This window comes from Seriola lalandi, unplaced genomic scaffold, assembly GCF_002814215.2.
Source record: "Seriola lalandi dorsalis isolate HSWRI2012SDOR001 ecotype SW California unplaced genomic scaffold, Sedor1 jcf7180002054921, whole genome shotgun sequence".
Lineage (NCBI taxonomy): Eukaryota > Metazoa > Chordata > Actinopteri > Carangiformes > Carangidae > Seriola > Seriola lalandi.
Genome location: NW_019525473.1, coordinates 60694 through 87087, shown reverse-complemented (window position 1 = coordinate 87087; position 26394 = coordinate 60694). Strand labels below are relative to the sequence as shown.

General features: G+C 41.4%; 1 protein-coding gene across 1 annotated transcript in view; it reads left to right on the top strand.

The window, feature by feature from the left end:
* The window catches only part of LOC111673568 (sodium/potassium/calcium exchanger 3-like), a 55806-nt gene that overhangs the window by 23916 nt on the left and 5496 nt on the right, over positions 1–26394 (top strand). The window contains exons 3-13 of the mRNA XM_023431369.2: positions 9702–9778; positions 15435–15509; positions 16276–16360; positions 16800–16903; positions 19595–19669; positions 21495–21520; positions 21617–21670; positions 21774–21907; positions 24812–24972; positions 25503–25773; positions 25875–26041. Of these exons, the coding sequence (XP_023287137.1) occupies positions 9702–9778; positions 15435–15509; positions 16276–16360; positions 16800–16903; positions 19595–19669; positions 21495–21520; positions 21617–21670; positions 21774–21907; positions 24812–24972; positions 25503–25773; positions 25875–26041 (1229 nt within the window). The remainder of the gene's footprint in view (positions 1–9701; positions 9779–15434; positions 15510–16275; positions 16361–16799; positions 16904–19594; positions 19670–21494; positions 21521–21616; positions 21671–21773; positions 21908–24811; positions 24973–25502; positions 25774–25874; positions 26042–26394) is intronic.

The following is a 26394-nucleotide window of genomic DNA, read 5'->3' as shown; positions in this document are numbered from 1 at the left end:
GTTGCAAAAGACGAATTCGTTTTTCTGAGACTCAAACATTTTGAAGGGACTGCAATGTCAGAACTTTATACATTAGATCCAATAAAAATGAAAAAGACTTGAAAATCTGCATCATTCATGAGCCAGCAGGAAGTCGGCTCATCCATACACTTAACACTGAAATGAAGTCACAGAGATAAACTCAGCTATTCACTGCACTAGGAAAGTTTTACAACCATGAAACTTCACAGTGCATTCAGTAATGATTTAGATTTTTGTAGTTGTAGCGTCCTGAGGAAATTCCATTATTGCAGTACCTCAGTTGGTTAGATACCCCTACTAATACAAGTGAAGGTTACATTACACAATACACAATGCTGTATATGGTATATGAGACACACTATACTGTCAGCTGAGGTGACACAAAAGAAAGCCAGGGTAAGTGCAAACAAGAAGCTGAGGAAATGTTACAACACGGCAGCTGACGTGATGCGCTTATTCATCTGAACGCGTTTGATGTTGCATAAAGGAAAAGCGAAGGTGCTGCTGAGCCCTGGCACGAGGAAAACAGACCAAACAGAAGTCATGCTACATCTTGACTCAGAGCCCCTCACAGCAGCTCACAATGGCTCACTCCTTCCAAATTGCCTGGTAAATTAGACTGGCACGGGATGATATAGGCAGGCGGACGAGCAGGCGGGCAAGCAGGCGGGCAGTCGGCTCCAACAGGAGAATGAAGCAGAATGAGGCAGAATGTGTCCCCCCAGCAAGCTGAAGCCTGATTCCTGATTGATACATTGACTGCCACTGATTGTGCATCGTGAAGAAGACCAGGGGAGAACAGGATGAAAGCAGAAAGGGAAACAATGGAAAGCTCGCTGTGTGTGTGTGTGTGTGTGTGTGTGTGTGTGTGTGTGTGTGTGTGTGTGTGTGTGTGTGTGTGTGTCTTTGCACTAGGTTTGTGTTTCACTCCATCTGTTTTCAGCGTTAATGTGCTTTTGTGTGTGTGTGTGTGTGTGTGTGTGTGTGTGTGTACTACAGCCAGCAGGGGTAGTTCAGGACAGAGCACCATCAGCAGCTGTTAAGGGTTCATCCCCGTGACCTCGCTTACAACTGCACTAATTACCAAGCCAACTACATCACTGTTTCTTTCTTCCTCTCACACACTCGGAACAATTAGGTTTCCCTGCGTTCTGCTTCATCAGCCTGACCTACGAAGGAATATTATTGACTGAGCTGTCAGGTTCAGGTAACATCTTTCACACTGGAAGTTTTTCTCCTCCCTCTTATCTGCCCGCGTCCCCACAACACACCAACTCCATTTCCATCATACACCAGGGGCACATGTTTGGTTTTTTTTTCTCCAATCCCCAAACATCATGCATAATGTACCGCATCTCAACCCAGGCGCTGCATGTAGCACATCAAACGTCATCGCTAATGGCAAGTGCACCGTGGAGCGGCGGCGGCAGCAGGTTAAGGCTAGCAGTCTATTATTTGTGCCCACCTCTCCCTTCTGCCACTTAAACACACTCTGCCTCAAGGAGACACTCACTCTGTTGCTATGGAGTTTGTGTTCAGACGGATGCAGTTGAGCACACTTTACACTTTACAGGTACTCAGGCAGGAGTGCTGATATTGATGAAACGGGTCAAAGTGGAGTGCATTTATTTGAGCATGTGACACATGCACATTTCATCGGCTCAATAGACAAATTTGTTAATTAACTTTGACAGTTTATCCAAAGATTCAAACTGCGATTGTGATCTTATTAAACATTAGTACCTGTTTATATTCAGCCAGAAGCACTCCGTGTGTCTTTGGCCTTTACCTTGAATTTCAGTGTGTGCTGTTTGTACTACATCAGCTACATTAAGCGTGCAGGAGTCTGAGCTAAACAGCTTTCACTGAACGTAAGGTGTCTTCTGACAGATCGTAAGAGACAAGTGTCCATCTTTTGTTGAACCTGAAAACGACCTTCACTCGCCGGCTGTCTTGCATGAGTATGTGTTTGAATAGAGGTTGAGTCACTCACTTAAATGCAGCAGTTGCATAAGGCGTGAACTGGTATGTATAGCTGACAGAAACAAACATTTGGGCGGTGACCTTTTGTGCCTCAGGATTTATTATATAGTCGTACGTTAGTGCCCATATGTCCTTGTGTTGATAAATGTGAGACATTCAGCTGATTGTACCTTGGTTGTGGCTCCCTGCATCACTTGTGACCAAACTAAGCACTGACACAATAACACACACACTAACACAATAATGTCTAAAGTAACATTATGCAACACTTTTACCTTAAAATATAGTAACTACTTCAAAATCATTTCGAATGTGAACTGACTTGTAATACGGAGAATGGCGCCTCCTTCATTCCCACTATAGGTAGGCTTGAATAGTGGGAATAAAATGTGCAAAAATCACGTGATTTTCAATAGAAAAAAAAATAGAATTAGATTATTTAGATGAATTAGAATATAAAAACATTGCACATGTTAACATGAAAACAAGTTAAAGTCACATGTGAAACGTGTGGACCACGTGCTTGCACATGGGAAACGTGGTTTTGGAACATTTTCATGGTGTAATGTTTGAGCCCATGTAAATTCCCACAGGAAACCCGTACATCAACCCACACGTGAAACTCATTTGCATAGCCATGTTAAACCCAAGCCAATACACAACATGAAACTTAGATTTACATGTGAAATCACAACATAACATGGGACTTTTCACCTTTCACTTTATCTTTTTCAAATGTAAAGCTGGCATTCACATCCATATGAATGTTAAGTTTCACTTGTGATTCCATATATGATACTTAGGTTCAAATGTGAAATGTTTCACTTCACATGTAAAGTTAATAACATGCTGTATTTAGCACCAGTGATTGGTAATATACACATGAAATACTAATGTGAAATTTAGGTTCATATGTGAAATATTGAATTTCACATGTGCTTTTTTTTCGCAAGGGCTCGGCTAGCTGTACGAAGAAACTAGCTCCTAGCATCTACATTCTAGCGCACAATCGCTGCGGATTCAGATGTTTTCGTTAAATACGATTAGTCGAATGCTGACCTGACATGAGCGGACAGCGTGATTGTACTGAGGTGAAGATTTTGACAGTTTGTTAGCTGTGCAATTGATCAGCTTTGTCTTCTGCACATGAGCTGTGATCTTTAGGGGTACGTGGCTTCCAGCTCGGATTCAGTGCCTAATAGAATTTAATGCACCACCGTCAGCAAAAGTTACACAGTCTTAGTGAGAAGGCTGCTCCGTTCCCTTTTCACTAAGCCCTCTTCCCCCGGGGATATGGCTCAGGAGGTGGAGCGCGTCGTCGTCGCTCCTCCAGTCTGCATGTGGAAGCATCCTTCGGCAAGACACTGAACCCCATACTGCCTCTGGTGGTTGTTCCGTCAGTGTATGAGTGTGTGTGCGTTTCTATGATAGAAGCTCTCTACGTGTAGAAAGTGTTGTAAGTGCTTTATGAATGTGTGTGTGAATGTGGCTTTTATTGTAAAGCACTTGGTGGATAAGATTAGAAAAGTTCTATAAAAGCGCATTGTTTTGTGTGTCATATCATCAGTGCTTCCGTGTTTCCGATGACTTCTCAGGTTTTGATTATTCAGTACATTGGTGGTGAGGTGTGGTTTATCTTTGTTTACACATTCGTTATCACTTTGTATGTTTTCAGTTTGTTTTTTTTCGCTGGCGGTAGATCAGCTGCTCAATCAGGGGGCGGGGGAACAGGTTTGCATCATTAGGTCTTAGTAGTGAGCGACTGGGCGTTGTTAGAATGTAAGGAGATAAAGGGTAAAACTGTTCTGTAGGAAATGACATTTGGTTGAATTTTTGTGCAGTTATAAATAATATGTATGCTTATAGTAGATTGTTATTGTCAGTTGTAACAGAAGAATGGAGTGTGGTGTTGTGCATGCTTGTATTTGTGTGTGTTGCTAACCCCCTATACTTACCTGAGTAGGTGGTAGGTTCCAGGCAGGTGAGGAGGAGGAGAAGGTAAAATGCCACTCAGTGGTCATCGGGGAGGAGAGTAGGTGGCAGCTTGCTCTGAGGCTGCAGTTTTTTGTTATGGTTGTTATGCTTGAGTTCTTTTTTGTTGAATTTACTCAATTTGTTAATATTTTTGTAATAAATATCATTTTTTTCAGCACCTTCTCATACAGGCCTGCCAACCTGCTTTTTTTTAAAAGGCTTCCAGTCCCCAAATACCATCCTCTGCCCTGTGTATGGGGTGGCAGCACTGCAGTCATGCTTTAACTTAATCTTACCTTTAGTGTTTCAATGTGAAATGACCACTTATGTTATTCCAGCGGTGTTACCAATGAATTTCACCACTGGAAAGTCACTTAAGAGAAGAGTGTGTCCCATCCCGACCTGTGCTGTGTACAGTGTGTGTGAAAGCCCGGCCTCTGACTGATTCTAAACTTACCTCCTGTGCTTTCTTTTACTTTGTTTCCAGACCTCTCTCCTTTTCTTCTCCTCTCCATATGTTGATGAATGGGAGTCAAATTGCACCGAAATGACCGCAGTTTTGGCGAATCAATGCTAAGCTTAGCACCGATTTATCAAGAGTTAATAAACTCCTCTAAAATTTGCTGTGTCCAGGCCGAACACGTGTTCGAAGAAAAGATGAAATAGAGGTGACCGCTGCCGTCTTGCGTCATCACACTGCCAAGAAAAGCCGTGTGTGTGTGTGAAAGGCTCTACCCCCTCCCAGTAACTGCTCTCAGTGTGTCTGAGCTGTTTAACCTTCAGCCAGGACAGTGTAGCTGCTCAGTGACCAGCGGTAGACTGTGAACGGAGATCTCCCAAGAGTCCGTGTTTCTAACTGTGCAAATGTGTGAAGACAAAGCGAGACGTGACAGAGAACGTGTGCTCAGTCAGCTGTCTGTACGAGACTGAAGGATTAAAAGAAGAGAAGTGTTTGGAGTGTGTGTGACCTCATTAGGGTCAGTGCAGTCTTAATTCAGCTAATTACAGGGATTTGCACTCAATTTGAAAACTCGAAAAATCTCTACAGAACATGTGTCCAGCCTTCTACATGGAAATTACTGAGCGCTGCGCCTCCGTGAACTGCAGAAAAGTCCCTCAGAGGCTACCCCTGACAAATGGCAGCATATGGATTTAAGCAGGGTCATCTGTGCGTCCTCATTGGCGTAAACCAGACAAGGCTGCGACGACGAGTGCATCTGCCGCCTGTATCTCCCCCTGGCGCAGCGGGTGTCAGCTCGGGCACCGTGAACGCCGGCTGCCGTGCGAGCTCATCCTCTCGTCTCTATCACCGCGTCCACTTGACAGGACTCAACAGCTGAGCCCTTTGTCTCACCTGCTCATGTAGAGCACCATTCACCTCAGTCTGGCTGTCCACCTCTCCCTGAGTTGATGTTGGCTTTTCAGCTCTGGTTTACTGTCGTTATCAAAATTGTGTTACGATACAATACATCCGCCTAAATCTCCGATGCCAGCTATTGCAGCTATAATATTAGCTCCATGATTTGGTTGAAATCCCCATCTCCAGATGACTTTTTAATCAAGGCACTGAAATAGATTTTAAAGCGAGAAACCCTTTGAAATGGGTCTTTGATATGCACTGGATGGCTACATACATGATATCATGCTTAAAGACTGAGGCTGAAGCCACATGTCCAAGGTAAAAAGTCATCTTCCTTACCAGTTGATTTATAGGAAATCAAGAAACAGCACATTGTTCTTGTATTGTTGTGTGAGAAAAAAAATCTAAGATCGGACTTTTAATTCTAACAAAAGCGTCAGCTGACAGACTTGGGCAAGATAGACAGAGGTTATATTTCTGTTTTATTGGTTGTATACTGAGACTGAATGCTTCACTGTGAACATGACAAGAGAAAGGGCTTTTAAGGTGACTTCTAACTAATGTTTAGGGAGCGTAAAGCCATCTCCAAGGAGTTTGGCTGGGGTTTGATGAAGTGTAAACTTCTCCGAATCCAATAAAGGGCCGAAGTGAGCCGCTAACATTAGGCTAAACCTGGAGGTGTTGGCAAACGGCCAGTTGCTTTGGTCATAAGCAGTGGCCGAAACTACATAAACGAGGCCCAAATAATAAACCTGGAAATGATCCTTTAAGTGTATCTATAAACCAGTGTGACACGGTGAGCATGTGTTTCAGACTTAGAAGGAGCTCGGTGCTGTGAGGTGGAACCTCTCAGTGTTGATGTGCATTAAACACCTTGTTTACATAAAGGTTCAGTGGGTTTCTTGTGGGAGTGTGTGGTTCTGCATCACATCCGCACATGTACTTACCTCTCGTGGGAAATTGGGCTTCATGCTTCTTGGAGCTAATTAGCAGTATGGGTTTTATCTACAGGCTCTTTGAAGACTTCAGGAGACAGTCAGCTCCATCATTCCGATCATTTCCTCTCTTTCTCTGTCTCTGTCTTGTCTTTCACTCTCATAATTCCTCACTACCTCTGGTGATTTTTATGGCATTTTTTTTTTTTTTTACTTCAGACAGGAGTGTTGTCTTTTTTGCATCTACACTGGGCGCTAATTCCTATCAGGAGAGCTGTTTGTTCTTTCACTTCACACACTAGCCTGGCATTTTGGCTGGACTGGGTTGGAGCTAGCTAACACTGGCTTGTAACAGTAAATATTAAACACATCCAGCTGTCGTTGTGAGATGGCCGTCTGCTCTGCTGCTCTGTACCCTCTGTGGCTTTTTACAGGCTGCTCTGCATTGTGTTAAGCTTAAGAAGTTATAGCAGAGGAACAGGGCAGAGGAGGACTGCAGCCACTCAAACACAGCAAGATACTGTGGATGCAAATAGGTCAACAGAGTACGAAAAGAGGTGAGAGTGGGAGAAAAACAGTGGGAAAGTAGTGAACTATTCTTTCTACTCGCATTTCTCTCTGCTGCATGTTGTGAAGGACCCGAGACTGAAATAAGACTAAGAGTAGGTGGAATGATAAACTACTCAAACATTCCTAACTCATAAGCTGGTTTATTCATTCATTCTTTATCCCACTCATGTGTAGCCTACCTGCCTCTCCAGTGACTGGGAATGATGCAGAGAGCATCCTACACTCTCCGAGAGTCATACTACAGAATGTAATCTCAGTGTTTCTGATTCACACCTTTAAATCCAGGTCAAGTTGGAAACATATCTAGCAGTATTGCCAAGTTACTGGAAGTTTTTAGCCATTCTAGTAGTGCGTGGCTCTAAGGATGGCAATGTCAGTCATTCGGTTGGTTCTCTGTGTGAGTCCAGACTGAAGTTTCTCTTTATAAATCAGGTACAGACATTCATGCCTTCACAGGATGAATTGTAATAATTTTGATGATCCTCTGACTTTTCATCAGGTCAAAGCTTCACATTGTCCAGTGTTTTTTGGCCAAATAGGTGCAAAATGAATGTAATTTGTGGTTAGTAGTCTTAGTCCTAGTTAAGTTAAGTTCTAGTTAACAACAATTAAATATGATAAGATGCTAAACTACCGTCCACAAAGACACAAATAAACAGAAACAAACTTTATTTTCAATCAAATAACATTTAACATTTAAAACACAACAACTCATGAAACAACATGATACACAGCCACTGTCATCTGTAACGTTATCAGTGTAGTAGCAATGTGCATGATAAAAGATGCCTGCTGTTGTGCTGGCTGAGCTGCTGTGTCAATCAGCTGTACTGGTAAACATGGTAAACTTAATCTGCAGTGCATATGCCTGTTAGCATTCTCATTGTGAATATGTTAGCATGCTGACGTTAGCATTTAGTTCAAAGCACCACAAAGCAGCGCTATGCTTCATTAGAGTTGCCTTGTCCTTCTTCGTCATCAAACTCCTGCTGTGAAAATAATCTGACATGTTGCCTGCTGCTGTGTGTTGTTGAGAATGATTTGTCAGGGATTGCACTTTTTCTAAACAGTTACATTATAATATATCAATCTCATGTTGCATGAGATGTCTGATGCCGCATGAAGGCCATTATAGGTAAAAAGAAAGGAAAAAAAAAATATGGAACCAATTTTTGGGATTAAAGTGGTAAATTTATGAGAAAAAAAATGGAATATTCTCTGAGTTTATAAAGTCAAGAAAAAACTCAAAGCCATAGATTTATGAGAAATATTGTGTGGGTTTTTTTCCGTCAAGGAACCACGTTGTTTCATTTTGCAAGTTTGGATCAACCTCATCACGCCACAGATGCTGCTGCTTGCCATGTATTATGCCTGGTAAGCATTTTTTTTTCTTTTGTAAATTTACCACTTTAATCTAAAAGGATATCCAAGTTTTCTTCTTGTGAATTTACAAATGTAATCTTGAAAAATTCCGTTTTATCTCGGAATATTCCCCCCTTCCCCTGGCTTTTTTTTTTTACCTACAATGGCCCTAATACACTGAGGCAGAGATGTCCTGGAAACCTCACCATTTTATTTATTTATTTGTTTAATTATTTATCCTCCCTTTATTCAGCCGTTGTAGATGTCTTGAGATCCTCCTGGATAAGCTGTTGTCACACTTAACACAGAACCAAACATTCACTTTCACACAATATTCAGCATTAACACACAACCATGCTGAATAAGTAGCATGTTGCCCGTGTGTGATAATATTACTCCTCTGAATCATTAACATCTCTGGTCGGATGTCTTTTGTTCGTCTCCCACAGACTGTGAACGCATCGTATGCTTATCATTCTTACATTGTTGTACTATGGACCGTGTTTACTGAGCTGGTTCGATAAAATATTTCTGATTCTGATGTTGCCATTTGTTGCACCACATGTTAGCAATCATTAGCATTAGCCCAAGTGTCTGCCTGGTGCCTGGCCTGTCTTTCCCAGGGAACAGTGTAGGTGCTGAAATATGTAACAGATGTTAGCAGTGGCCTGTGAGTGGGCTCCTGATTTGTGTTGGAGGAGCCGATGACAGGGGCGACTTGATGCTTGAGGGACGAGAGGCAAAGGTTCCTCAACTCTCTCTGGCAGCCAAGCGCCTGTCACCGGTCTTGGCAGTCACGGAGGGACTGTGGGGATGGGAGAGGAGAGGAAGTCAAAAGCCAGGGAGGAGGGTGGGGGGGGGGGGGGGGGGGGGGGTGTAGAATGACTCCAGCCACCTTTTGAAGCCAGCCCCCCCCCCTCCTTTTTCACCTCTTTCTGTTTTCCTTCACACTCACTCCTTCTGCCAACTTTCCACTTTTCCCTCAGTTTTGCTCTCCCATCTTTTGCTCGCACACAGTTGTGCTCTCTTGCTCAATTGTTTTCACATTCTCATGCAGAGAAGAGGAGTTTGCAAATTGTGGTTAAACTCCCACCACCTTTTCTCTTGTCTTTGCTCTCATCCTACTTCCCATCCTACGTACCCTAAATATCCCTCGCTCTATTTTTACTGTGCTCTCTCTCCTCTTTGCCCTCACTTTGTCCTCCTAACGCTCACTTTTTCCATTTCCCTATTCTCTAGTCGCTCTCGGAGGAATCATACACAGTCCTTGGAAGGGCACAGTTAGACTGTCACATACTTGGGCAAGGTACTCTCTGGGCAAGGCTCCTTGTCAGTACACATGAGTTCAATGGGTTTCTGTGCTCATGGGGTTGACCTCTCTTCCGGGCACTGGAAATATGTTCCCTGTGCCACGCTCTGCTGAAACACACATACATACACACAAACTCACATGCTGTATATGAACTGCTCTAACCCCATGTTTCTGTCTCTTCCAGCTCTGCACGAGTTCCCTACAGACCTGTTCACACACAAGGAGCGAACAGAGGGAGCCGTGGCCCTACATGTTCTGTGTGTAAGTTTGCCGTCACCATACTCTGCATTCACGTGCGTGTCTGTCGACATGTCAGACTGTGTCTAAGTGCACAAATGACCTTTTACTGTTTTTGCAGAACACTTTTACATTAGACTTTAAAGGATTAGTCTGGCAGTATTCGTAATGTACTTTCTTGTTGACAAATCCCATAAAAAAAACCAAAACAAACATTGAATTGATCCTATGAACAAATATCATCTGTGTATCCAGTTTTCCTCTGTGCCATAGAACTACAGTGTTGTCCAAAAACTACTAAAAATACATCACTGAGCAACAGCTTTGCCCTGGGTGACATGTTCCCTCATTAACATGAACATAGACACTGTAGATTATTTCTAGTCAATCCCACACACACTGTCCTGCTGGCACAAATACTCACTAGAGAAACAAATGTGTATTAATCCACAGCTGGAAAAAATCCACACCAAATGCAGTATTTACTCCTGTTTTACTAACATTTGCTAAAAACTACGGTTACCAGCTGTTTGAGAAAATATTGAGTGTTTTTTTTATATGACCCAATTGAAAAGATTTACTACCTTCAATAGGAATCAGTTGGCTTGGGGCTGAGTGCCACAGTAAGGATGTAAGAGAGAGAATGAGGATAAAGGAACTGGAAAGACTAACTTACGTTGCTAAGGGCAAGTGGAAAGACTTTCTTCAGCTGTGGGAACCATACATGAATAATATAAAAGGTAGAAATGTAGGCCTTACCTGAAAGGAAAATGTGAACAATTACAGGGAAAGTTTTTCATTTTATTTGTATTCTATCTGATATTAGTGCAAGTTGACTGTGAGTGTATGTGGTTGTGTGAGTATGTGTAATGTAGTTTTTTTTATTTTTTTAATCTCATATTGTTGTATTGTTACTGCATGGTGCAATCTGTCTGGGACATGATACGAAAATGATAATAATGTAGCATGTTGGATAAGTTCCCAGCATGCTCTGTTGAGTAGATTGTGTTCTACATGTTATATAAATGTTGTCTGCTCATAGTGTTACTGTTCTTGACAAATATTCAGTATTTTTGCTTCTTTACAGAAAATGTTCCGTTGTTCTTGTTATGCGCATAAACAGCACCCCCAGTGGTTGTGCGGTGCAAACGCATGGGTGTTGTTACAAATCAGAAATTATTTCAGCTTTTTTGGCTGCTACAGTAAATATATATAGGAGAAATGATATGAGAGTATAGAGAGATGGACTAATCCATTGTTGGTTTTTGTCTAATCCTGGGATTGTTGACAATGTGATAAAAATACAGAAAGCAACAATATTCTTTAAAAGTATAGAAACGCAGATTGTCCTCATCGAGTTTTAAAAAAAGTAAAAAGATTAATAATGATGTAGCAGAACCAGAGATATATCAGATTTATCATCTTTATTATTCTACACATTCATCTTCCTTGTCAAAACCTGGCACCTACATTACCCACAATGCAACTAGACCAGTGACAGTTTGGAAATGACCGATGGCATTATGTTTTCTTGTTGTCATCCTTTTGAACGTGATATCTCTGTAACGCCTTGAGAGAACAAACATTCACTTTGACTTACTTGATGAATTGATTAGATTATGGTGGCCAAAGGTCAAAGGTCAAGGTCACTGTGAGCTCAGAAAACACATTCATACACTAATCATGATAAGTTCTCACACTAATGTCTAATAGTATTAAATGATGAAGTGATGACATTTTATATCCCAAAGGTCAAAGGTTAATTTCACTGTGACATCATACACACAAAATGCAAAAACACTTTTCTGGCCATTATTCAACGTTGTAACTCGGGAACAAAAAGGGAGATTTTCTCCGTGTTTCCTGCAGCTTGACTGGTTGGCGGAGGCATACACCCGCGAGGCGGTAATTCTAGTTTATTAAGTCATAGGATAATTACTGCTCTTCTCCAAAGCAAGGCTAAACAAATGGTGCGAGACATTTCACCCTGTGTGGCTGAGCAGGAAAGCATCAGGATCTGCAGCTCTCCTCTCCTCTCCTTTCCTCTGCAGCAGCATGTCACTGGTTCAGCACACGCATGACCAGCCACACTGGCCTCTCCAGCGTGGCCCAGCAGGGGTCAATACGCAAGGTTAAGGCTACAATGGAGCCCTCTGCTGTCACTCCAATATGACTGGCACAAGGCTTGCAGAATGTTCCAGGACACGATGACCCATGTTGTGTTGTGCTGTTGCTGCTGATGGTCTCCAGGGGCTGACTGTAATGGAAGCTCATGCCAGCAGAGCAGCGTCTCCAGGGAACTCTGCTGCACATAAACAGAGCACTAAGAATTACCGAATGGACCATTTTGCCAGTACACGTCTGACATTATAGGCAATGTCACTACTTACAGAGCAGCCACCCTCTGAGTTAGCCTTTTCCTGCAGGAGAAGGGCAAATAAAAGTAACCTTTTCTAAGATGCTTTGGATATTTAACAAAGCAAAAAAAATATAGTATCACCAACTATTTGCCTTTGATGTCTAACCTTTAAAACCTTTAGTTTTAGGAAGGACAATCACGTCTCATACTTGCAGAATAGTATAGTATACTGTGTAGTTGTACTGTCGTACTTTTTCATCTTTAGAAAATGAGAATTCACACACAAAATGGGCAAAACTAGTTTAAAAGTTTAAATCAGTTTAATTAAATGAAGTCGTTCTTGAGCCTGGGAAATTAATCTGTTGATTTTTAGAAAATAATTTATTAATTGTTTAGTCAATTAAATTAAGGGAAAAAAATGAAAAAAATATTCCAGCCCAGTTTCTCAGAGCCCAAGATAATATCTTCAAATTTCTTATTTGATTTAACCAGCAATCAAAAGGAGATCAAGAGATTCCATTTACAATGATATAAATTATATAATAAAACAGAGGAAAGCAGTAAACACACATTCAAAAATATGAAAAGAGAAAATGTTTGGAATATTTTTGCATTATAAAACAAGTGCTGATTACTGAATTGATTACTGATTTTCTATGAATCAATTCATTAACCTGTAGTTTCAGCACTATGTTTAACCCCAAGAATAACAATGCAAAAGAGTATTTCAAAGTACATTTTAAAAGCATTCATTGTTTAAAGGCTTCATAATGACTCAAAACACAATTATTTGAATTCAGACTAACCTGTCTTGTTTGGGACTTAACCCAGGAATTCATAACAAAGACATTAGTAACTTACAACTCTATCCAACATTTGCTTCATACTGAACAGCTGGAGTACACAGCTGTATAAATGTGCCGGTAGCCCTCTCTCCACCTGCAGCTGTTCCCCTTAACTATTAATCAGACAGTACTCCTACCTGATTATTTTCCTTCCTTTACATGTTAATACACTGGTAGTCTCTCGACCTGCTGTCTCCCTGTATTGTTAATCAGAGAGTTTACAAATTACAAATTACGGCACAGGTGTCATGTCACCACATAGCTCATGTTGTGGGAAGTGTACTGCATTTGCACAGTAGCAGCATATGGTCTTAGTTCAGGGATGTTGACTTAAATACGGGATTAGATTATTCTGTCTATCTGTTGTATTATCCTGTGATTCAGCCACAAGTGAAGCCGCTGTGAACTGATCCCGGCGTCAGTCAGAGATTCTCACTGATCATGTGTGTTTGTGAAACATTTTCTGGATTTTAATATCACAGTATTTTACTGTCAACTGCTGTTCACTTGACAGCCATACTGCAGACACACACACACACACACACACACACCCTGCTCTGCACTGCTCATTAACACAGGCATCATCACTTCTCATGAGAGATTTGCTCTCAAAAACACAAACACGACTCCAGATAGCACTTCCACTTCTACAGGCACGCACATAAAACACAGCTCCAATAGGCTTGAGATGGAGATAAAGGCTGTTTTCCCTAGCCTCCATCTCAAGCCTAAATCAGAATCCAGATTAAACCCAGTCATCGGGATTACATGTGACCTTTGACCTTTGCCTTTGCCTGCCCTGAAATGACAAATCTCCACCTCAGTGACTGATGGCCACACACACAGTCATAGCTCAGTCATAGCTCTCTTGCAGGTGTTGGGTAGTTGAGCTCACTTCCACCTGCTTTCAGAAACAGGGAGTAGAAGAACTGCAGGTGCACAGTAAAATGTGACTCAGAAATATTCAATCACCTTGTCAGTCATGCTGTAAGCACATCTTTGAAATGTTCATAATGACAAGATAAGAATAATCACTTTCCTTTATTTACACATTTCCTCTCACTGTTTTCACATCTCTTGATCATTGCTGGTTTTCCTCTCAGTGCTCTGTATTGTATAAACTATGTGATGCCAAGGAAAGGTTGCATGTGGTGGGTGTTTATTCATTGATATGCAGTAATAAACACTATTAAAAGCAGTTACTAGAGTAGATTATTTACAGTTATAATTAGTCCAGCCAAGATATTATTATGCAGGAGACTGTTGAAAGGATCTTTACTGAAGGTAACTTGTGGTGTTCCACAAGGCTCAGTGTTAGACCCAATATTGTTTGTTCTCTCCACAAGGGATATTTGAATTTAATGGTATTCAATTTATTTTCTTTGATTGAATGATAAACATTTATTTTGCTGTGGTAAGAATTTCAAACAATTGTTAAATACTTTGAAAAATTAGCTGAAGTTTGTACAGAAATATAAATATTATTATCTATTATATATGTATATTATATATTACAAACAAAGACAGAAATACCTATATCAGGGCATAAGCACAGCCGTCTATTCACTTGCACTTTCATTTATTTCATGCTGCTAAACAAATCAACAAACCCTTTGTTTATTAAAGGATATAAACTTGGAAACTATGTATAGAGCCAAAAATAATTAAACTGAAAAGTCAAATGAGAGAAAATCCATGTAACTTCAGAGGAGTGGGGCTGGTGCAGATGACTAAAGCTGAAGGGTTGACTTTATGGAGCTGATGTATAAATATTATATTGAACAAATATACAACATTGCATTAAGCTGAGGTCAGAGGTCATGTTTCTTTTCTGTTCCACCCGTTCAGTTGGGGAATAAGCCATATTTGATCTTTCCCTCCTGGACCTGTTTAATGCAGTATGTTTCAAAAGTAAAAGCTAACTTCCATATTTAAAAATGTAAATAGTGTGGTCTCACACTTATGTTACTCATGAATTTTTAATGTTCGATCCGTTAATGTACCGTACTGCATTTGCATGGGATCAGATCTCTGACTCTTTAGCCTTCAATTAGCAGACTTGTTTAATTTTTCATGGTGATTTACATATAGAATTAATGCAGCAGTAAGAGCACGGAGGTGTTTTTAAGGCAACATTCAGGGCACATTCAGAGATCTGTTCAGAATAGAATAAAAAGCAGCAGGTGGAGACGTGAGGAGGTAAACAGCAGTACTTGTTAAAATAAATAATAAATGAATATTATAAAATTATTAATAAATATTATAATAAAATGTGAAATATGATCTGAAAAAATCACAGCTGGCTTTACATTATGACAGTGAACAGTGCAGTGGGGACCCATCTTACGTTGGACACCTTATCAGATGACATGCATCACATCAAGCAGCATCCCTGATCCCTGGAATATTCATCACTCAGTCCCTCTCTCTCTCTCTTTCTCTCTCTCTCTTTCACTCTCTTTCTCTCTCTCCACAGACCATTTACATGTTCTGTGCCCTGGCTCTGGTGTGTGATGACTACTTTGTCCCCTCTCTGGAGAAGATATGTGAGGTATTCAGCAGTTTGATTTTCAAATTAAAACAACAAGCAGGTATAGTGTTTTCAAATGAAATATCATCACTGACCTGGGATGTTTACGTTCAGGAAATGTATTCAATTCAGGGTTTAGTTGAAAACCCAGGTAATGAAGAGTGTGTCCCTTTCACTGCTTTGACAATCAAATCTTTACTCCACTTTTTTTTCCTGAAACTTCCATTTGCATCATAATGTTATATATACAGACATACATGCATACATAATTTACTGCATGTTCATGTACAAAATGTCAAATACATATTGAGCCACATAACAGAAGAAACTGTTTATGCTACAAACCAAGTTTTTATCCCTTTTCCCTCATCTCCAAGACTTTGTTCAACTTAAGGGTTTCCTTTTAGGGTTTATTTAAATAACTAAATCTTTCTATGTTGTTCATATTTATAATAAACTTTGTTTCTGTCTTTATCCCACTGAACAGGATATTGTTAGTTCCCAGTAAAAAGGAAACTAGAAAAGAAATAAATCAAATTTCCTCTTCCAGTCTGACACACGGTCAAGTTTTAACATTAGGTGGTAAAATACCAGATTTATAGTGTGTTTACACAATCACACATATAATGAGTAAGCTTTAGTGGATCTTAACAATCAGCTCAAGGGTCAAAGGTCAGGCAGTGATTGATCTCCTACTATTTGGACTAGTCTGGATTTTCTAACTGCAGCTGCAATTTCCTGTGGAAAAATCTACTTTATATTTGTGTCTCCTTCTGGTGTCTCCCAGCGTCTCCAGCTCAGTGAAGACGTAGCAGGTGCTACCTTCATGGCCGCCGGCAGCTCGGCTCCTGAACTCTTCACATCCATCATAGGTACAAGTCTTCACCACATCCATCCGTCCCTTTCTTTACCTCCTTTGTTCTAAATTCTAACATTGAAGTTATCTTATGTAAGATTCTCCAGAGCATTGCTGGTGGGTAAAGGCCGTCTGTTTAGTTTTGTTTTCTTCTTTGATCATGGGCGTCTTCAGTGTGGTCCTGTATATCTGTCTGAACCAACAAAATAAACAAGTTCACAGTCATCACACTACATTACTGTTTCCTTTATATAGAAATTGAATTATACATATAGACTTTGTTCAGACGTTGCAACATTTTGTCATTTGTACAGAAAAATTAATGCAATTTTAGGTTTTTTATGCCTCTAAATATGTGTTTCTGTTCTGTTCTGTTCTGTGTGTGTGTGTGTGTGTGTGTGTGTGTATGTGTGTGTGTGTGTGTATGTGTATGTGCTGGCTCATTCTCTCCTCAGGGGTTTTCATCACCAAAGGTGACGTGGGCGTGGGGACCATCGTGGGCTCGGCCGTCTTCAACATCCTGTGCATCATCGGTGTGTGTGGCTTCTTTGCCGGCCAGGTATGACGTCATAGCAGCGGTACACCGCTGCAGCCAAGTCAGTCCGCTGCTGAGTCTGACCTGGTGGCATTTTCACAGAGTGCAACCGGCTGCCTAATGTCACCTTTACATATTCACCCAGTAGAATGTGCTCATGCATACATGCATGTGTTTATGCAGAAGAATGCAGGACACACATACACAGTGTTGATTTATGCACACATGATTCCCTATGTCTGACTGCACCACAGTACAACAACAGGGGAAATGTGATCCATGTGTAAACTGCAGATATCACAGAATATATGACTAGCCTCCTGACCTCTTCTAGCTACCCATGGGATCATTGAACATCATGTGAGGTATTGATGTTGCAGTGGTCGTCCTCTTTCAGTCAGTGACTGATTGTAGGCTGTATTACTGTTTTACTGTGTTACTTATAATCCTGTATAATCAGCTTTTAATGTTGCTGTGTAATTCTACTGCAGGTGTGTTTAATCTGTGAAGTTATTGCCGATGAAAAGTATTGGTGATGTCCTTTCTGGTGCTACTCAATGTTATATCATAACCAACAGTTGTGGTCAGCCCACAGTGACAAATATAACAATAATAATCCATTATTAATAATAATAATAATAATAATAGCAAACTTTTCATACAAGACCCAAGTGCTTTTCAATAGAAATAAAGATTAAATAGTACATTAAAACAATTGTGAAGGACAATGAAATAAAACAATAGAAAAACAGTAAATGATAAAATATATAAATGAAAAGAAAACCAGAAACTTGTAAGAATAATAAAACGAGTAATTTATTAAAAGCCAAATTAAGGAGCATAGTTTAAAAAAAAAACCTGTGTTGCCTGTTTTCTTGTGCGTAAGATTTAGTCTATTTAAAAGGTTTACAGTTGAGGAACTAAGATAGATTAAAAAAAGACAGAGAGTCTGCAATGTAAGCCGGTCCCAAACCATTAAGAGCTTGATAAACAAACAAGAACCTTGAAATCTGTTCTAGAAGATACTGGGAGCCAGTGGAGTGAAGCTGGAACACTGAAATGCTCTCTCCTCCTTGTTGTAGTTGAAAGTCTAGTAGCACAGCTCTGAATAAACTAAAGTCTTTCAATTGACTGTGTTGCAATAATCTAAAAGTGTTTGAACTAAGAGCATGAATGAGTTTTTCAGCATCTCTATGGGATATAAACCACCATACTTTTGGTCACCTTCTTTAAGTGTGTAGTGAAATTAAACTCAGAGTCTAAAACAATGCCCAGGCATGTTATTTCTGTTTTTACCTCAGGGACCAGATGCCCCCAGTTTACAAGAGAGTAGATCTCTTTTATCTCGGGAGCCGACTACAAGTATTTCAGTTTTATCTTCATTTAGTTTCAAGTCAATAGTTATCCAGTTTTTTTTTTTTTTTTTTTTACTGCCGCCATCCCAGTGGTCCGGGAACACATTGCTTCATGTCACTTTATCTGATCTGCTGTGCACCTGAAAAACTAACAAGCCAGAAAGTGTGCTGTGTTACTATGACAATCTGCATGTGAGTTATAATGTCACCAGTCTTAGCTGTGACATGATTCATACTCAACAAAGACTTTATAGGGTGATTTAAATGTTCATGCGGTAATGTGTTTTAAATGAATATTGAAAGGTTGTTGTTGTTGTTGTTGATGTTAATGTTTCATTTTTTCATTTTTTTTCCCCTTATAAATAAAAAAGAATGGAAATGGAAAAATCTTGCAGTTCCCTCAGCTTGGCCTCAAAGGACTCTGGGAACTGCTGGTCTCATGTAAACATACATTCACTTAGCATCTCTTCCTGAGTTTCAGTTTAGTCTGATTCGTTTCTTGTAGAAAATTCTGCCACTAGTAAACAAGGAAATCTTTGGAAAGATACTTTTAGTTTGATATGTTTAACCAGCCACATGTACAACATCACGTCAGTATGAACACAATCGACAGCCTGTATCTCTTGTCTGCTTTGCATCCTTGGTTGTGTGCATGAGATGCAGAGATAACATAATATAGTGCAGCCTCTCTCTGATGCTATCTGATATGCCAATGACATGGAAATGAGCGGAGAACAAGAATAAGCTCTCTGCTCTGAAAAATATATGCACTGGACTCCAAACAGTGATGCGATCCCAGATTGTGCATTACGTAATCACCGTGAGATAATGAGGGAGAAGGGCAGGCGGTGTGACGACACTTGGAGGGGATAGGGTGCAGCAAAATCATCTTCAAGCCTCGCGGTGCACCTCGCTGCTGTTTATTACCTTTGGCTGGCTGTTCATAGCAGGTTCCTTCTACAAAGAACCGCTGTACAGTGAAACTGAGTACAAGCAAACATTTCAAGCTTTGTTATGCTCTAACTTTTCCCTCTGCTTTGCCGCAGCAAACAGCTCCACAGCTCCACAGCTGGGAGTGGCCCGGTCAAGATGTGGTTTCTGACCCTCCACTTGTGTAGTGTGAGCGCTGTGTGGGACAGTGTTAGTCACTGCATTGTGGGCTCCTGCATTGTATCTGATTGCATAAAGTCGATAAACACACCAGCACCTTTTTCTATGTGGGATGGTACCTTGCGATCGGCTTTTTCACTGACTGTGGTTCAGGAGGTTAACTTAAGAGCTCGTCTGTTTACATTAGTATGGTAATGATGTCAGAAGCGTGAACTGTGCTTATCTCTCGTTTCTCTTTTTCCCCTTGCAGGCGGTGAAGCTCTCTCACTGGGCTCTGCTCCGAGATTCCATTTATTACACATTCTCTATCACGGCCCTCATTGCGGTAAGAGCTTATAGACTCATGAGAGTACACAGGACAGATGATCAAGTGTGTGGTGGTTGCAGAAATATGCAGAGACCTGACACCGCCTCCTACTATAGTAAGAGGCAGTGTCTCACTATAGTAAGAGGCAGTGTCAGTGTCTCACTATAGTAAGAGGCAGTGTCAGTGTCTCGGCACATAAGCATTATAAGCCCGATTTGAAAGTGCAGTTCGTATGCACACCTTATTTGTACTGTTTGCCTCAGCAGTATTGCCTGAATCAGTGGTCCTCAAAGGGGGGCTGGGGACCCCCAAGGGTCCTTTTGGAGATTCCTCGGGGTCCCCAGCAAAAAAGGAAATAATTTATTTTCACTATATATAAAAAAAAAACTGTATGACTATTTTGGTCATGGATTTCAAACATTCTCTGTAGTAAAAGATCTAAAAGCTAAAATCTTCAGATGGAGGACCATGGGAGAAAATCTTATGAAATTGGAGTCTGTGGTCTAATTAGTGTCAGTTTAGGGGTCTTTGATATGAAAAAGTTGGAGAATCATTGGTCTAGATTGTAGAATAATAATATGATAAAAACATACAAGTGCTGTACATCCACTATAGATGTGTATATTTAGCAGTTTTTCAATCCATCTTGTGATAAAGAGTGTGTTTAGTTATATAAAACATATCTTTAGTGTTTAGGGATTCTCATAAGAGACTGAAGCTGTGTCTAAAATCTATAATACATTCTTATTCACATCAGGTTGTGAATTTGCACTGTATTCACACCAGAAAACAGACAGAATCATGTACTCATATCAGTGTGCTACTAAAAACACTTCAGCTTTGAGTTTGCTGGTGGACACTTTTATCCCCCAATGTAATGTACAGTGGAAATGGAGCAGTGGTAGAAAATAACTTTACAATAGTATTGCACTTAAGACCTGTTTCGTATGAATTTTATGCAGCATTATACTTCTACTGCCAGTCATTTCTCACTCCACACACAAAAATCTTTAAAGGTCCCATATTTTACACTTTTCCTGAGTTTTATTTGAAGTGTTGATCCATTGGAAGATATATTTGTGGTTTTAAGAACCATAAACCATGTCAGTGTAGTATAAATCTCCTCTCTCAGGCTTCTCCCTAGAGCTCTAGTAACAACAGGTTGGCTAGCCAATCAGAAGACAGGAGGCTCTGAGTCTCTCCTCTGATTGGCTGACTGTTATTTCTGAGTGATTGAATGAAAATATAGCGGATATTGGGTAAACACTCAGAGAAGCCAAATCCTGCAAGGTTTGATGGTGGGTCCAGGTGGGCGGGGCTCGGGGGCATGGCTGACAGCAGTGACTGCTTGGTTGTGACCTCACAAAGTTCAGGAATTCTTGATGGCTCATTTTAAGAGTTTCTGAATACAGGCTGTGTGCATTTCTCTGTGGACTGAGCACTTTGATACTTTCACAGTATTAATATAGAACCTAGATCTGCTGTATAATCAAAAAGGAATCAATAATATGGGACCTTTAATATCATGCACACAAAAACAGATAAGTCAGCAGCAAAACCACACCATCAATATATGACAGTGTGTCACAAGGTAATCTATAATTTGATATATTCAACGTGCAGCACGCTACAGAGGAAACATCACAAGTGATGTTAGAATCAAAAAAGAACAGTGTCTTTAAATGAAAAGGAAACAACCAAAAGGTCACACTTTGACCTTTCCTCTGGCTCTCTGAGCTCTGGATTGGCCGTGCCCTCTAGTGGAGTAGATGCAGAAATACAGAATTAATTTAAATTTCAATTACTTCATTCATCTAATCTTCCCTTTGTCTTGCCTTTTCAGTTCATCTACGATGAGAAAGTGTGCTGGTATGTAATGTGTTTTGTAGACCCATCAATATAAATATGATTCTTAAAGTGCTGAATCATTGTACATATTTTACTGACTTTGTGTTTGTGTGCCAGGTGGGAGTCTCTCGTCCTGATTCTCATGTATGCAGTCTACATCCTCATAATGAAGTGAGAGTCATTCTCAGACATAATTATACTAATTGACGTTACCTGATTGGTTGTTGAGTTGTAAAAAGCCGTTTAACCTTTTCTGTTGATTTGTGATTGTCAGGTTTAACGGCAGGGCACATCGCTATTTTGACCGTCGAAAGAAGAGCTCCGTGAATCTGGCCAATGGGCTGACAGGAAGCACTGATCTGGAGGATAATGTCACATGTGATGCAACTGCAGTCCTGCTCAAGAAAGGTATCAGAAAACTGCTCCATTTCTCCCAGGCTTTGCCCTCTAACAGGACTTTGCAGGGTTTAGCTGCTCATCTCGACACACTGAAATTTGCATAAAGGCAGCTGGGGCGCCACTCCTCATCTATTTTTGTTCTTCTCCATGAAAAGATAGTCGAGGATGACTTTACTGAATAAGTTCTGTGCATCTTGTCCTGGATAGATCCTCGCTGCAAATACTCCACCATGCTGTCTGACGTCTGGGCTTTGTATCTGGTGAGGTGCTGGTAGCATTCCCAGTGCTTCCTTTATATGGAGCTCCACAAACATTTCCCTTATGCCTTTGTTGGTCAAGAAAAACTTCCTCTATATGATGAAATGATGGTGAGCACTAAGGTTTCGTCTTCTGCCCTGCTACCCAGAACTCTTAGCGGACACCTGCAGCCAGCGTCACCCCTGAACTCAACAAACTCCAGATGTTTGTAGAGAAGTTTGAATAAATGGATATATTTCAGCGAGAGCTTTCTTGTGCTTACTGACACTGCAGCTGCCAGCTCAAAGCCGTATTGTGGGACAGTAGTCCTCCTGGTGGAACAGTTATGGTAGAAGCCTGGTGCAGATGCATGTTTCAGTTGAGACAAATCAATAAGTCATCCTTTAGATCGGGGGACCAATGCCTACAGTAAAGTATGGGGCACAACAACAACAACTTACAGGAGAGAGCAGTGCAAGATGCTGGCTAAGGTCCCAGCCTTCTTCAGCACAGCCTTGCTCCGTCAGCTTGTTCTGCATCTGATACTCTGACTGCTGCTCCGCTGAGAGCAAGTGACCGAGCTAACTTAGGGTCCTTAGGGTGCGCTGAGGAAATAAAGAGAACTAGGGTGGCAGGTGGCAGTTGTTTTAGCAGATGGTTGCCGGGCTGGATGTGTTTGCATGTGCAGCGTCACAAACGGTCCCCACAGTGGCCGTCAGGGACCTGGAACTACTGGAAGGTTCCTTAGATTTGTAGATGAAATAACTCCGGGGTGATTGTTGTGTTCATGGATGCCGCTCTCACAGGACATTGACCTTGAGCAAATCAATGTGCGCACACTAAAATAATTAGACTGTGGCAGAGGACGTCGGTGGAGTAGGCGGTCCTTCAATATGCGTCCACGCTGCTAAAAGAATGTGTCCACATGATGTCCACATGTCCACAGGTCTTGAGGTCTTGAGTATCCAGTAGATGTATTGGGAAAAACCAACAGGGCCATCTTATCCAAAAGTGGACAAACTGAAGCCGTGTCCTGACATTGCACACTAGAGATGCAACACCCATCACTGTGTGCACCCATTAAACTGCGAAAGGTGGCACACAGCAGCTGTTGATATGCTACAGTACATGGACATAGTTGTTGGTAAATGGTCTGAACATAGAGCTTGTTGTTGCTTCTTTTTATTTAAGATTCTCTTAGGAGTCATTGAGGGAGATCATCATTTATAACATGGAAATAACTTCACAAATCAACAAACAAACAGTTACAGGCAGTTTATGGATGGTTAAGCGCTTTCCTAAAGTGTCCAGGAGGTAAAAGAGTATTCAGTTGTGGGGTCACAGAGAGTCCATGAGTCTGCCGCACTAATCTTGAAAGCAGTCCTTCCGAGATCAGTCGCAGCATGAGGCACTGTACACAGAACCATCACTGGAGCGAGTTCAGGGTGGGCCAGGTTCCCAGTGCAACATAGATGTGATGTATGATGGTCATTTTATAGATGTTCAGTGTGTGTCTCAGTCAGTGGCTCTGTGTTGGTGGGAAGGCACTAAAATCCTGCTTGTGTTGGCTCAGAGACAGTATATCTACAGTTACCATCCATTATTCAGTATTACTCTGTCTTTCTTCTGCTCCTGGTGTAATTCTCCAGGTTCGGTGAGCAGTTCACTACTCACCCGATACTACATGTATTTTTACTGTAGGTAGATGTTTCTCCTACCACACTATGTTACTGACGCTGGTTTATTTTCTGACTTTTGAAAAAAAAACTTATTTACAGTATATGCCAAGTGCAAACAATATGAAATACCGTATGTGAATGTGTCCTGTTGACACTATATTATCAGCATCCAGCTCAGCATATACACGCCACACAGGTCTCTGCATGTAGAAAAGTATGCAATATGAAGGGTGGCACTGATGTTTTGCACTGTTACCTAACAATAAAAACATGCTGGGTCCCGCAGGCCGCCTGGGGCCTTTCTGTGTGGGCTCTGCATGTTCTCCCTGTGTCTCTGTGAGTTTCGTCAGGGTGCTCCATTTTCCTCCAACAGTCCGGAGTCACGCAGGTTAGGCTGAACTGGAGATTGTAAATTGCCTGTAGGTGAGAAAGTGAGAGTGAATGTGTATCTGTTTACGTGTTAGCCCTGTGCAGAGGTGCACCGTCAGGAGAGGCAAATCAGCCAAATGCTTGGGGCCCTCAAGGGGAAAAGGGGCCCCAGATGGCAACTATAAACCCCCTTAAACCTCCTATAAAGACGCTACACAGTGCACTGCTGTTGCCCCAAAGCCCCCGTAAATGCGGCCCCTGATGATGCCTGCTGTAGCTAGCTAACGTCTACCTATTGCGTGCATGTGAGGCATTTAAGGAACATCTGTAAATGGAAAATGTGTTCGATGGTGGTCGTGAGTTTTTGGAAATGCACAAAAATGTGAAAAAATCTAGACAAATACTGTTGTTCTGATACACAGATGTTCCAGATGTTCTTTTTTAGTCCTTCAGCCACTTCATAATAGAATTCCTCATGTCATCGCGAGCAGCATAGGTTTTTACAAACACCAGATAAAATTTTCAAATCCATTATGAAAAGTGAAGAGTAGAAACTGTGTGAAAGTGTTTAGGGTCAAAGTAAACAATGAGCGGCGCAGTCACATGACCATTGTCTCTTATTTACCAGCTAACTTCCACTGTAAGCCGTCAGTGCTGATGGTGGATGAGCTGCTGTCTGCGTACCCACACCAACTGTCTTTCTCCGAGGCCGGCATGAGGATCATGATCACCAGTCACTTCTCTCCCAGAACCCGCCTCACCATGGCCTCTCGCATGCTTATCAACGAGGTACACACCGAACCATACATCAGCTCACATACACATGTGTACATTATCTCGATTTGTGTAGTTTTTCATGCGGTAAGTTCAAATTGAATAAAACTGAATGGCAGCAGAGCTCAAAGGAAATGCAGTTTTGTCAGCTGAAGTTACTTTGAAGAATCCCTGCCAAAGCCAGAGTCTTAGCATAAATACAAACCAAATAACGCTGTCTGGGTTTACCAGAACAGAAAGTGAACTGAATGTTCATTTTCTTCTGGAGATTACAGCCAGCATTTTCACTCAGACACCTGCCTGCTGCAGACTACAGAGTGGATGTAAATCTAAACCAAACAACCAAATTTGGAATTTTAACAGAAAGAGGAGGAAAGAAAATGAACTTCTGCTTCAGACAAATATAAGAGACTCTTTGTATTAAAGGTGAAGTAGTTAACTGGGACTCACACACAACAGCAACACAAAATGTCCAAATGTGTTAATGGAACTACTGTAGTGATATCTTAATGTTGTCTATAATAATCCCCTGTTATCACTTCCAGAGGCAAAGACTGATCAACACTACAGAGACCCGAGTCAACCGCATCACCAATGGCGACTCGGACTCAGCGGCCAGGTCTCAGGGAAGGCGGGGCTTAGAGAATGGGATGGGCGGGGCTGAGCAGAGTGTGAACGGGAGGTGCAGACTTCAGCGGCTGGAGTCTGGGAACGAGACAGAGAATGAAAACGAGGACAATGAGAACAACGAGAACGATGAGGAAAGAGAGGGAGAGGATGATAACGGAGGCCCCCTGGTGCCATTCAAAGTTCCAGGTACAGCACAAACCCCCTTTTGAAATAAAACGATCGCTGCACTCAAATGTTTGTTTCAGTTCTATCATTGTATCCGTGAACCTCTCTCTGTCATCTTCCAGCTGGAGTGTGTAACAAGGTGAAGTGGCTGACCATGTGGCCCCTGTCCCTGCTTCTGTTCCTCACCGTGCCCAACTGTGCCAAGCGCCGCTGGGAGAGGTGGTTCATGGTGTCCTTCTTCACCGCCACCATCTGGATTGCTGGCCTGTCGTACATCATGGTCTGGATGGTCAGTCCAGTCATTCTCACTCGCTAACATGTTAAAAACACATCCTGGTCTGGATGCGCAGCTTTCTAGTTAATAAGGAATTGAACATTATGTCTCCACAGAGTGCCAGACTTTCCACTGGTGTACAGCAGCTCCCATTTTCACTTAGATCTGCATCATAACTGAGAGTTAGACGTACAGCACAGTTGACTGTACCTTGTGGAGTTTCCGTGCATTAGAGCATTGTTTTCATGAATGGCGGTAACCAACAAACCTAGCAATGTGCCAACTGCTGGCTAGCATACATGGATGTCAGCAATATTCAATTTCCAATATTTAAAAAAACGAACAAACAAATGCATTCACCTTATTTG